This window comes from Corylus avellana, chromosome 3 (genome assembly GCF_965113065.1).
Source record: "Corylus avellana chromosome 3, dhCorAvel1.hap1.2, whole genome shotgun sequence".
In the NCBI taxonomy this organism is placed as follows: domain Eukaryota; kingdom Viridiplantae; phylum Streptophyta; class Magnoliopsida; order Fagales; family Betulaceae; genus Corylus; species Corylus avellana.
Window position 1 is genome coordinate 34595150 of NC_142492.1, and position 13790 is coordinate 34608939.

Genomic DNA, 13790 nt, shown 5'->3' on the forward strand with positions numbered 1-13790 from the left:
TTTTTTTTAAAAAAAAAAAAAAAAACAAAAATTGATTCAAAAATTAGTTAGAGTTGCTACGTCAACATTGTAGGATATTTGTGGTTACTTTGCAAATCTGCTCTTGTTAAAGAGTAATGTTATATATCATATTTTTATTCTACAATTATCTCACAATGTTAACATAACAGTTTGAATTAGCTACCTCACAATCTAAGGGTTAATTGAGATACAAGTAAAATAAAAGTTTTTTTTATGGCATTACTCCGAAAGAGAAAATATCCAACAAGAAGCCCTTAAGAGCAACGGCAATCAACTATGCATTGGAATTAGACCCACAAATTTAACAGATAATATTATAACCTTTATTAACACAAGGATTTGGCTGAACTAAGAAAAGAAGTTTACATAACAATGTAAAAATATATAAATCAATCATTGAGGTATATAGCAAAATCACGTAAAGTTTTTCAATGTTCTAGTATACATGTATACAACTCGAAAGTAAATGTTCATTGATTTTCAGTAATGTTCATTTGGTTTGGATCAAATACAACTCCATGAACAAGTCCGGACCGGCCGAAGAAATTTCTTTGAGAAGTCACTGTTGAAGGCATTGGCTGAACATTGGGGGGGACTGGAATCTCAGTTGAGTGGCCAGAAATACAAAGGGCTCCAGAATCATCTTGCTCCCAGTACACTTCTACCATAATGCCTCTAGGATGCTCTTCAGATTCTGTTCCAGGAATTCCCACAAACCTGGCTCCCATAGGTATCTGTGCAATTATTGTAAGAGATAAGATGGGGGAGTGCACATAAATGACTTTTTAAGTTTTTCCTCTTATGTACTTGCTATCCAAAAAATACAATAAATGAAAAAAAAAAAAAAAAAAAAATCCACTTACCGAAACTGCAGCTCCAGACGTTAAAGTCAAAGTTGCCAACCGCCCTTCAGCTGCCGCACTCTCCAGCTCAGCCTGCCTTGCAATATTCAAGAAAACTTCTTCCAGTGTTGTAAGACCCAGTTGGATGTCTGATATACCAAATTCCTTTTCTCTATCTTGGAGCTCCTCGAAAAATTTCTGTTTAGGATTAGGAGTACCAAAGAAAAAACTGGCAAATGTTAAAAAACAAAACAAAACAAAAGAAAAAAGACATGATGAGTAGTAAACCAAAAATTGATTAGTATAACTGTTTCTAACTTATTCTAATAGATAAAGATTAACATATAAGAAGGTAATCCAATGAATGGAAAAATATAAGGGCTTGTTATTGCTTGAGCCTAAAAACATTTCATCAGAAACTATAATGGAAACTGTTGAAGTTACCAAATCATGTAGAAATGGTATTTTCCATACACAATAAGAAGGAAAACTATAAATGACATAACTTCGTTATTTTAGTAATGATGAAAATTCTGTACATTTCTGAAAGTTTGAGCAACAAAATTGGCAATGAGAACTTTCCAGAAGTATTTCCAGAACTTTCCAATGACTCGGTATGCGTATCGTTTCAAAGAATGCTGATTTAGTCATGCACAGACTTAATATCATTAATGTTTACCAATTGTATTATGAAGGCAATGCTATTATGTGATTGAAGGTTCAGAATTTTGACTGCATCTGTGGAAATGCAATACTGCTCCAGATACTAAATCCATATCCCTACTGCTAAGGTTCTGACCCAAAGCTAGGATTTATAAAGATCACAAAGGACAGATGTAATAGAATCGAAAACAAAATACAAGATAAAAGATCCATACCGTCAAAAGCGCCTCTCTATCATGAGGAATCACGAAAGTAAAAAAGGCTTTATTCTCCTCTTTTGGTACTACATCCAATCGCTGTCAAAACATTCCCCTAGTCAGAAACCAACCTCTTTTTATGTTTATGAAACACTTTAATCAATTTACTTGTTTCACATACATCTTTAAAAAACTGCTTCACAGCCTCTTGATGAATTGTAGAAACTGCAGCTCTGTCGGGAGGAGAATTAGTCTGTGGAGTTTGTCCATTATTGCTTCCAAGGAAGCTAACATTAGCAATGAAACCAGTGCCAAACCGTGACTTCAACCTGATAGAGGTTCCAATGCAGCGAAGCCTACCCTTGGCCATGATTCCTATGCGGTCACTTAAAATATCAGCTTCTTCCATTGAATGTGTTGTTAGGACAATGGCCCGACCTTTCTTTGCATCATTTATTATGTCCCATACATGTCTCCTCGTTATTGGATCCATGCCAGTTGTCTGCCGGTCAAGGGGAAATTGAAACTTCTCATAAATATATCAAGTAAATAAATATCTGAGTAACAATATTCCTATCTGCGTACCGGCTCATCCAAAATGACTAATTTTGGATCGCCAATAAGGGCTATTGCAACACTGAGGCGACGTTTCATTCCTCCACTGTAACTCCCAGCTCTCATTTTGGCCGCCTCAGTGAGTCTCACCTCTGCCAATGAATTCTGAGAAACCTGCAATTGAGAAGAATTGTTAATCTTAAGAAGAATGAAAATGAGCATCAACAATAAATTATCATCATCACAAGTAAATGCAATAGGATACTCCGTCTGGGATCATAGAGTATGTTTTGAATCTTCAGAAACAGGTAAGGAGAAAGTAGGTGATACACCATTTTGCTTGCATATTACATACCAATTTAATAGAAGCAGGGGGTAGGCCTTTGATACTAGCAAAGAGGTGAAGGTGCTCTTGACCAGACAATGCATCCCAAAGGATATCAAACTATTGAAAGATGCAAAATTCAAGATTAGCACACAACTTTTCTGGGTCATTGATATTGAAAATAATGTTATATATAATTGACAACATGTGGCAATCAACATTTGTGAACAGACACACGTAGAGGTCACCTGGGGACAAACTCCTATAATTCTTCGAATGTTTGACATGCCAACTGCACTTCGGATTGAATTTCCATAAATTATTGCTGTTAACAACACAGATTCGGTTGTTACATCCTTCCTGACTTCATTTCAACAGGATAAGCTGAGAGAGAGAGAGAGAGAGAGAGAGAGAGAGAGAATCACCATCTCCACCAGTCACTGGTGTAATGCCAGTCAAACAATTAATTGCCGTAGTTTTTCCAGCTCCGTTAGGTCCAAGAAGACAAAATAACTGATCTTTTGCAAAGTTCACCCATAAGCCCTGAAGGAAAGTTGCAAATAAGCAGAGTTAAATCCATAAAAACATAAATACTACCCACGGCAGCATCATTATGGTCATCTTATGCCTAATGATGCTTGATGACAAAAAAAAAAAAAACTGAGAAGAAAAAAATAATTGATGATAGTGATACAAAAAAGAACATAAATCTGGGGGAGAATAAATGCTCCTCAAGACACCTAATGTATAACTACCAGAGTGATGGATAGCAGGATCCACCACTATAGATTCTCCACGACAACCCCATAGGCCAAGAATCAATATATTGATTGGTACTCATAATCTATGTATGTAGTCTACGCAGCTCTGCCTGCGCTGACTGATATATAAACTAAGAATGAAAGAGTTAAAGGTGGAAAAACAGAAGCATGTACATTGAACAGATAAGATATCTGATTAGGTCAATTTCATAAAACCATCGTCATTATGAACCATCCATCACTAGGATCCTCCACCAACTTATAGCAACTACATGATTAGATAGATATGAAAAAAACAAAGCTTACTTTGATTCCCTCAACTTGGCCAAAACTAAAGTTGGAAAGAGGTCCTTACCCTAAGGGCATGGTAAGGTGGAGTCTTCTTGCATTTACAGAAACCACACTGCCGATTCCCAGGATATGTCTTTGTAAGACCACGTATCTGAACAGCAACATTTGGATCAACCATGCGTTCCTGTGTTTGATGTTTTACTATGCTTTCTTCTTCAAGGACATCTCCATCATCTGGAGTAATATGCTGCTGCTGCGGGACAGAACCTATGCAACTACAAATGCCACCCTCTATGATGAGAGAGAGAGAGAGGGGGGGGGGGGGGGGGGGGCATCAGTCATAATTCCAGGCAAGGGGAGAACTCATGAGCACAGAGTGAAGATCAAACTGAATTACCTTTCACTTTGCTTCCACCTTTCCCCATCCAATACCAAGGGTTTAGGAAGTAAAACAATGATTTTCTCACACCAGATGCATTTGGGATTATATTGTCAAAGTAGATAGCCAATACAAACCACAGCAAAAATGTAGCAACAAGCCATTTGTAAATATCATCCTGTCAAGAATACAATAAACGCAAAATAACTAAAATGGAAGTGATTCAGTTTCGAGTAACGTAAAGAGAGAAAAAGAATAAGGCATACAAAAGGGAGACATAGAGGAAGGAAGGTGTCATAAGCAATTTTTCACTAGAATGTATATAGTGATCTATGTATTGTCAATATTGGGTTTTGAGCTCGAAGACTTCACATACAATCGTTATCACACACTCCGTATCATTTGGTGCGCACTTGGCCCGCCTACTCCAGCTCACCCCAACATCTTGAGGGGTTGAAGTTGCATCAGCAAGCAGATTTAGAGCTTGAGCAAGAAGATTAGGAGGGAACAACGACCAGATAGCTCTTATGTTACTAGAGAAGTTGTGACGGTAGGGAAATCCAAATATTGTAACAAGCTGCAAGGACAAAATAGAAACTTATTAGTACAAGTGAACCGATAACTCCTATCATAGAGATTTAGCAAGGGAATCTTGCCTGCGTCATAAAGCCAACAATAAATATGGAGAAACCCACTGTCGTGGATGAAGATGACTTGTTAATGAAGGATGACAACATGAAGGCAAAGCCAATCTAGCATCAAAAGTTAGAAAGACAGTTAGACAGATCAAGGTGACTATTTAAAATGGCTGGCTTAATTAAGAACCAAAATCATCATGAATAAACATAAAGTAAAACAATGACCTATATGACTTCCAGGATATACTCTTACCATATTGAGTTGGAAAAGAAAGAACACAAGGTACACAACCGCAAAACTGTTGTTCAAGAAAAAATCAAACTGAAACATCATGCCGAAGAGAACTAAGAAAAGCGAGGAGAGAAGCGTAAGAAATCCCTCCCATGTGAGCCATGAGAGCCAGTAGGCAGAATCATAAAGACCCATCATATTCATTGCCTGTGGGGATAAAAACCAAAAATGAAAAATGGAACAATTCTGTGAAGGGACGGCAATGTCAATCCTATTTTTTAACTTTAGATTGCAGAAGGTCAATACCTGGCGAAGTTTAAGCTCTTTCTCTGTGATCAAAGAACTGATTTGAATCACAAAAGAGAACATGACAGCTGCAAGGAAAAAGGTTGGTCCTGCAGCAGCCACCGCAGAGAAAGTTTGCACTGCAGGGTGTGCGAATTCCTTGAACCCCACATTCCAGCTAAAGCTTGGGTCTGAACATGCAGAGTCATCAAATAGTGGTACATTTATTCAATTGCAGAAACGGAGATCACATATAAAATCACGTGACTAGAAAATTCCAAACAAGACGACAGAAAACAAGAACTAGAATTTAATACCTCCAATTAGATATCTTGCAATCTCACGCTCTGCGGCAATTTGAAGTGGTATTTGAAATTTAAATGTGGGATCTTCATAATTCCCTCGCACTGAAGCTGGAGTTGAATTAGTCTGTATGCCGTAGCTAATTACAGTAGCATTTCTTTCTACAAAATGCAAAGCTCCTGGGCACCTCATCGGATTACTAAGAAGCCATGCATCTACTTCAGTCGGCGTTCCAAATGATTGAACCTGAATAATCAATAGGCACATTGAAAATGGGTACACCATAATTTCCCATTCTGAATCATCCTAAAATCCTTCCTTTTTCGTCCACCCTCCTCAACTAACCAAACCCAAGATTTTGTATTTATTAAATTTAGGACCAATTTCAAACGAGAATTCAAATTTCCACTCGTACCACAGCAAAAGGATAGGACTGAACAATTTTCATTTGCTCTTTCCTTTCCATGGGGTTCTCAGCAACCAAACAAATTTTTTGTTTTTTTTTAAAAAACTCAAATCAATTTAAACTATTCGCATCTGGCTGGTCAACTCTCTTGATTTTCAATTCGATAATTGTACTTTTTTTTTCCACCAACGAGACTCAAAATTCTTTGTTTCCTTTATTTATTTTCCTAACGATCAACTGGCTCAGTCAGTATTAAAATTTCTTTTTCCAATGAATTTAAAGCCAAAAAAAAAAACTCCAAAACTTTCACAACCAAAGCACTCGAAATTCTCTTTTCGATCGGTTTCTCCGCATACAAAACACGATTAAATCTCAATAAAATCCACTTTTTATCTTAACACCAAAGCTTTAAAACACGCAATTCTCAACTATTTCACTTCCATTTCCTTTTCCTTTTCTCAGCAACCAAACAGAACCACCTACCTTGCTCTCCGGAATCGGCCTGCCAGGGTTATTGGCCATGATGTTGGTCACAATCCTCCGAGCCGCGGGGCTCGCATTCCCGCTCCACAGAAAGTCGTAGCAGGGGAGCTTGGTGTAGAACTTGTCCTCGCATGGCGGGATCGGCGGCAAGAGCAGGGGCTTAGGGTCCGTCACGCTCTTATAGGCCGTGGAGGTGGAAAAGCGAGCCTCGATGGCCTTCTGGATGGCGAAGATGAGGAACATGAAGAAGAAGGACGAGAAGAGCTGCATGAATGTCCCCGTCTTGTTCCGCCACGACAGCAGGAGGTTCTTCTTTAGAAGCGCGGCGTATTGCTGCCAGAGCAGCAGAAAACCGCGCCGTAAGTTCATGCTTTCACGGGTTTTGGCTTTCAAGAATTCGTTTTTTTTGGAGGGGAAATTGGAAGTTGGAACGTTATGGGCTGGAATTTATACCGGGGATCCAAGAAGAGGAGAGCGTTGGAAAAGGCGCGGTTTTGTGTTCCTTATGGAAGGTTGGTGGTAGGGGAATTGGGGCTGGTTTTTAAGGGAATTACAGGTATGCCACTACGTTCGTTGTTTAGACAAGTTGACTCGCTACAGGAATTCCCGGAATCTGAAAAGCTCCCACCTTCCGGGAAGTAGCTGGCCTATCGGTGCCTGCTCGTTTAAAGCTTGTGTTTGGCAAACCACACGTTTTGCTTTTGTTATTGAAGCTCAAGTGACGTGGTAGAAAGTTTTAAATTTTTTGTATTGAAATGTAAAAAAATTTATTTTATAGTGATTTTTTTTATTTGAATAATAATAAAAAAAGTGAATGATGTGATATAAGAAATGAAAAAAAAAATAAAAATAAAAATTTTGTTGTTAATTTTTTTGGAAAAATGGTGTGTGAATAGTGTTGAGATGATGAAATGATTTACCAAATACAACCCCAAGATAGTGAAAAGGAGAGTACCATTGATAATATTGAGAGTATCAATGACAATATGTAAGTAAAATTGTGTATCTTAAATTTATATACATGCATATAGAGCCTTTGAAGACTTAGAGTTTTATGGGGTGTGTTAGAGGGGTCATGGTGGCTTAAGCACGTCGGGTCAAAGACTTATTAGGCTTGATATGAGTTGTAGGCCTTCTTCTTAACTTAAGTGGCCAAGTGGGCATTTATTGAGTCCTTCAATTTCAAACAATACTGTTTGAAAAAATAACAATTTGAAGATGTAATTAATGAAAACATAACGATAAAACAGCGGTCCAAACTATAAAATTGTGCGTTTTTAAAACACGCCACTCTAAGAGAAAGACGTGTAATTATATAATTCTCCTTTTATGGAAATTGTCAACCAGCATCAAATAGCTCACCAAGTCACCATAAGGACCCATTAATGAGACGTGATTTTTTATGTTCAGATCGATGAAAAAGGAGGTTCATTTCGGGGCAATGTGAACTTTCACATGTAAAAGGGTACTTTCGTCAATTAAGTTGCAGAGGATGAAGGGCAAATTGGTCATCCGGATTGCACTGGCACTAAATAATGTGCCGTGGTGGGTCAAAAGACTCAAAACCTGGAAATCTAGGCAAGCTATGACGTGGCATGATCATTTTATTGGGGAAAGCTTTCGGAGATTTTGCTGTCGATTATGTGGGTTGAATTAGTGGCATCACTAAGTTTACAAATGTGTATTAACAGAGGATTGAATAATCTTTTTAGCTTATTGGTTGGCGCCCTGCATTTTCTCGGAAGTTGGTAACCAAATACTTTTTTAAAAGTAATGCTATTTCCAGTTAGAATGTAATTTGACTTTTAAAATTATTAATAAATTAAAATTTAATAATATAATTTTAAATTGAATTATAATTTTAAAAGTCAAGTCACGTTATATTTAGAAGGACTTTATTTCTCTTTATAATATTACTCTTTTTTCAAAACCCTTGAATGGGTGGCTAACTTGTTGATGAATACCATGTCCTTATCGCAATAATTAGCTGTTTGAATTACTAATAATTTAAACAGAGATCTTATTTAAAACTTATTTGTTTAACAGTTTAAGTAAGTAGTCGGACATCCTAAACTTTATTATTATTTAAAAAAAAAAAAAAAATCACCCTTTGACCAAGTGAAGTGCCTAAACCACGCTATGACCTTAGGGCCACCCCATTTGTTTTCAAATTTAATTTTAATTTTAGTTTATAACAGTTGGCTGCACCATTTAAATTTTAGTTTTAAGTTTTAAGTTTTTTTCTTCTAATTTATAAGAATATTTTTATTTCATTGAAAATTTGTTTCCATCATTTGATTCATTTTTATATTTTTCCCTCCCTTAAAAGGGACATTGACATTTTTTTAAAAAAAAATTTAAGCAAAAGGGTAAGGAGAACCGCATGTGCTCTCTTAAGTTCGATTGAACCATAATCTGACTCAGTCCCACCAGGATATCAATAAAAATTTAAGACGGCTAATACTAATATATATTTTTTTTTTGAAACATATCATACTCATTCATTGATAAAAGTTGCGAGCCTAAAGCTCTTACAAACAGAGCAAAAAGTTCTAAAGTAAATCATAGCCGAAGCTAAAGATACAGTCATCAACAACAGACCAAATCAACCAAAACACAGCATCCGCTAACCTATGACTAAATATCAGGTTGAAAACTAAGATCTGCATCAAACAGACACCATCTAATGCATAGGTAGCGCTTATTCCTCGGCCTTAAAAGCAAAACCCCCAAGCCGATACTTTTTTCTCGGCCTTGAGAGCAAAATCCACAAGCTGATACTCATCCTCCTCGACTCGAAAGCTGGGATAAATTTTACATCCATAACCCAAAGGTTTGGACCAGTAGCTAATACTAATAAGCATATGTAGAGATTATCTGCTATAAATATTCGAACCCATGCTCTGATAGATGCCTTAACTACTTAAAATTTTTATTGGGCTATTAAACCACCGCTCTTAACCGTGTGACAAATTTTAGTAGCAAGGATGTTAACTCGATGAATAGTACGAGGAATGACTGATTTTAGTAGCAGAGGATGTTAACTCGATGAATAATGCGAGGAACATGGAGAGGGATGGTAGTTGAGGGGTACGAATACTCTTCTCTTTACCTTTTAGTAATTCCCGCCACTATCAACGGCTAGCTTCCAATAGCCTATAGCCCAAGAGGCAAGAGGCATATGCCAAACCCTTCGTTCTGCTCTTGATAAATGCTGCTACTCTTTTTTGTTCAAGGCCCTTGAGTACACATAGATGCAATAACATTTGTACCCAAATATATGGAAATGGAACGCCATTTGTTAAATCTACTTCACTCGACCCTGCACATAAAACAAATCGAGCAGGTTCACGCCCTGATTGTCATAAATTATCCTACTCTTACTACAGATTTCGTTTAGGGTTTACTTCGTTTGTCTATTGTCGTCTATGCTCGCAACGTGTTTGATAAGATTCCTCACCCAAATCAAGTTCTTTATAATAACCTTATTTCAACATACTCCAAGCTTTCATTGAACAAAAACGCTTTAGAAGCGTTTGTTTTGATGCATGGTAGAGGTACCCGGGTGGTAGGTTCCACAGTTGCACCCGTTATAAAGTCGTGCACTTCTTTGTTGGCTGTTGAATTAGCGAAAGAAATTCATTCATTGGTCGTAAAATGTGGGTTCAGTTCGGATGTTTTTGTTCAGACTCCTTTGATGGATTTTTATGCTAAAACGTGTGATATAGAATCAGCAAAGAAAGTTTTTGATGGGATTTTTATGAAGGATCCGATCTGTTATAATTGTTTGATTTCCGGGTATTCCAAGTCTGGTGATGTTATAGCAGCACGGCGGCTGTTTGATGAGATGTCCGAGAGAACTGTTGTTTCGTGGAATTCTATGATTTCTTGCTATGCAAACAATGGGTATTATCATGAGGGTTTGAGTATTTTCGAGAGGATGCAGGCTGAGGGATGTAGCCCCAATGAAATCAGTGTAACCACTGTGCTCTCTATATGTGCTAAGCTTAGGGATTTGGAAACGGGGTTGAGAGTTAAGAAGTTTATTGACGAGAACAATTTTCATTTGAATATGATAGTATCTACTGCATTGTTGGAAATGTATGTGAAATGTGGGGCTATTGAAGATGCACGTCATGAGTTTGACTGCATGGATAGAAGAGATGTTGTTACTTGGAGTGCCATGATTGCTGGTTATGCCCAAAATGGGAAATCGAGTGAGGCCTTGGAGCTCTTTGAAATCATGAAAAATGAACCAATTGAACCTAATGATGTTGCACTTGTTAGTGTTCTATCTGCTTGCTCTCAATTGGGCTCAGTGGGAGCTGGTGAGCGCATCGGCAACTATGTAGAGAGTCGAGGTTTTATCTTCAATGTTTATGTGGCCTCTGCACTATTGGATATGTACTCCAAGTGCGGGAATATTAGTAAAGCTCGTCAAATATTCAATAAGATGCCTCACAAAGATGTTGTTACTTGGAATTCATTGATTGCAGGTCTGGCAGCCAATGGTTTTGCTGAAGATGCGATTAATCTTTATGAGAAAATGAAAGAAATTAGAGTTATACCGGATGATATTACCTTTGTGGGGGTATTGACTGCTTGCACCCATGCAGGCCTTGTTGAACTGGGGCTTGAGTTTTTCAGAAGCATGAAAATGGATTATGATATTACACCAACTATAGAACATTATGCTTGTATTGTTGACCTCTTTTGTAGATCTGGGAGACTGAAAGAGGCCTATGAGTTCATATGTATAATGGAAGTGGAGCCTAATGTTGTGATATGGGGCACCTTACTCAGTGCTTCTAGAATCCATTCAAATGCAAAGCTTGCAGAGCTCTCAGTCAAGAAGTTACTAGCGCTCGAGCCTGAGAACTCTGGGAACTATGTCCTTCTTTCGAACATATATGCAAGTGCCGGCAGATGGCAAGAATCCTTGAGGGTGCGGAATTTGATGAAAATTAACAGAGTGCAGAAAACCACTGCATGTAGTTGGATAGAAATGGATAATAAAGTGCATAAGTTTTTAGTTGGCGACACATCCCATGCTAGATCTAATGAGGTTTATCGCATTGTTGATGGGCTGGCGATGCAGTTGACTACGGCAAGTTATAATTTAAATTCTGACTTAGAATTTTGATGATGTTCATAGTAGAAACCAGTAAATGCCTGCTAACACAGTTGGAGAAGTACGGTGGAGCTTATTACCACAGACCTCAGTTTAAATCTCAGCTTGGGCTTGGACATCCTTCTCTCTTTCTTGTGGTCCAAACAAAAGGAAAGATGTTTGAGAAAAGTTACGGTAACCTGTTTTCTTTCTTATGTTGTATCTTGATTTAAATGGCAATAATGCACTGAAAAGACTGGAATTTTCCAGTTGCCTGGCCTTTCAAGACATATTTGTGATAGTATTCAAACTTATCAAATTTTTGGTTAATTGTGGAAACAACCTCATGGAAATCATTTGCAAAGCTGAATTACCTTTTCTAATTTTGGGCTGATTTGGCGTGGTGGCTTCAGATTAGATGGTTTCTAGGAATTTTACAAAGCATACGAAAGCAATGGATTGCTCCATCATCTAATTGGGGCAATTTTTTTATTTTTTATTTTTTTGTTAATATTATATCTATGTTTCTCGCAAATGTCAACGGTAGAACTTACATACTGGAACTCAATTATTTTACTGCTTAAATTTTATTTGGCATGTTGCAACAAACTTGACCTGTTCCCACTTAAACCATCACATGATATACAGTATGATATGCAGCATGATATTGGATGTGATAATATATGACGTGTCAATCCACTGGGTGTATGAAATGATTATTTCCCTCTGTTTGCTTCTATCGTAATGTGCTTCAGAAGCAAGCAATCAGTTCTATATTCATATTTATGTGACTGATGTTTTCTCAGAAATTGTTAGATTTAGGCTTACATCTCACTGCGCCTACTTATGGATTGGATGGTCCGAATTTCCCCCTCCCCCACCAAAAAAAAGGAAAAAGCTCTTTCCAAGAAACTACTTTTTTTTTTTATTGTTTGATCATGGAGACTGCGGAAAATTCAGCTTTTTATAGATTTCATTTTTTATTTGTCAGGAGATTTTTGTAATCTTAGTTCAAAGGTGATAATATGTCATGTAACATCAATAGATTTGTTAAATATAAGAGATCAGAATAACGAGTTTATCTTTGAAATGGTTAAGAGCCATCGGGAAAAAAATCTTAAATACTAAGGATTAATTACACTTATTGAACACTCCAAGCTGCGTCTAAGGTTCGAATCCCTTTGAATGCAAACAATTTCTTAGGGCTAGCTCTCCGGCAAATTCAGAGTATTACTCGATCCATGTGAATGAGACACTTTACACTGGTCTGAGATTTACCTAACAGGAGTGGATACACGAAGTGGCCTTACCTTGAAGGGGTTCATCGTCATTTAAAAAAAAAAAAAAAAAAAACTCATAATCGCCTTAGACACTGTTATTTAATATGCCCAATGTATTTGCCTTAGACCTTAAGGATTTAAGAAGATTGACCAGCATTTGTTCTAATGTTATAAAGTATGATTTGTTATATTATCTTCTATGAATTTTTTGTATTCAATGTTTATGCATGGAATGACTCCTGCTATTTGTTTTTTTCCATACGTTACTTGTGTGTAAGGTTTTTGACTTTTTGTTTCTTCAATTATTAATAATATTCTCTTAGATAGTTTCATGACCAAAACTGGAAGTAACTGAGCTGCTTTGAGGTTTTGACGTGTGTGAGTGCTGACGTGGTGCTAACAACTCTCCGCCATGCTTGTCCACAGTCTTGGGTCCAAAGGTATCACTTTCAACTTTCAACCCATCGTAGAATTTCTTGCAGCTTAATTATCTGAGGGTTATGATATAATTAAATCTGATTATATTTCTGGTCTCTATCGACCTTATCTTTTTGACGTGGTGCTAACAACTCTCCGCCATGCTTGTCCACAGTCTTGGGTCCAAAGGTATCACTTTCAACTTTCAACCCATCGTAGAATTTCTTGCAGCTTAATTATCTGAGGGTTATGATATAATTAAATCTGATTATATTTCTGGTCTCTATCGTCCTTATCTTTTTGATGATGTTACTGAGCCATTAGTCTTCTGAGAATTCACAATTTTCCCGGAAGCTTTCCTGAAAATTACATATCAGTTTATTAAACTGCAGATTACATAACTTTAAATTTCATTTAAGTTTCCTTCATTTGAGTACGTGGTCATCCACAATGATCTAAGATCATGTGGAACTGTGCAAGGATGAATTATTTATTTTTTAAGGCCAGTCAATATGCTTTAATTCGTTAGAAGAAATCAGGTGGTACCTACAATGTAATTGTTTATAGGGAACATCTATTAATTAGAAGATACTCAGAGATGC

The 13790-nt window shown here is 37.1% G+C and overlaps 1 protein-coding gene and 1 pseudogene across 2 annotated transcripts; one reads left to right on the top strand and one right to left on the bottom strand.

Annotated features, from left to right (window-relative positions):
- Window positions 1-396: 396 nt before the first annotated feature.
- LOC132175719 (ABC transporter A family member 2) lies at window positions 397-7028 on the bottom strand. Of its 2 annotated transcripts, XM_059587741.2 has the most exons (16): window positions 6382-7028; window positions 5507-5738; window positions 5211-5380; window positions 4926-5111; window positions 4691-4786; window positions 4411-4611; window positions 4053-4212; window positions 3720-3946; window positions 3029-3146; window positions 2852-2928; window positions 2634-2723; window positions 2309-2452; window positions 1905-2225; window positions 1742-1822; window positions 885-1061; window positions 397-755 (listed from the first exon to the last, which is right to left on the bottom strand). In XM_059587741.2, exons 1-16 carry the CDS (start codon window positions 6748-6750, stop codon window positions 492-494), a joined length of 2913 nt encoding a protein of 970 aa, XP_059443724.2. In that variant the 5' UTR covers window positions 6751-7028; the 3' UTR covers window positions 397-491. The 2 variants fall into 2 exon arrangements, with proteins under 2 accessions (XP_059443724.2, XP_059443723.2); XM_059587740.2 differs by having other exon boundaries at window positions 4926-5380.
- Window positions 7029-9667: 2639 nt separating this feature from the next.
- On the top strand, window positions 9668-11850 carry LOC132175999 (pentatricopeptide repeat-containing protein At1g08070, chloroplastic pseudogene; annotated as a pseudogene).
- The last annotated feature ends 1940 nt before the right edge of the window (window positions 11851-13790 follow it).

What these genes read in the sequence shown, in the direction of transcription:
- LOC132175719 (XM_059587740.2), bottom strand. Translation starts at nt 6,750, where the DNA reads ATGAACTTACGGCGCGGTTTTCTGCTGCTCTGGCAGCAATACGCCGCG. An exon ending in CACCTTACCATGCCCTTAGG is followed by an intron (nt 3,147 to 3,719) that starts GTAAGGACCTCT and finishes ACTTTCCTTCAG; the next exon opens with GGCTTATGGGTGAACTTTGC. An exon ending in TTATAGGAGTTTGTCCCCAG is followed by an intron (nt 2,724 to 2,851) that starts GTGACCTCTACG and finishes ATCTTTCAATAG; the next exon opens with TTTGATATCCTTTGGGATGC.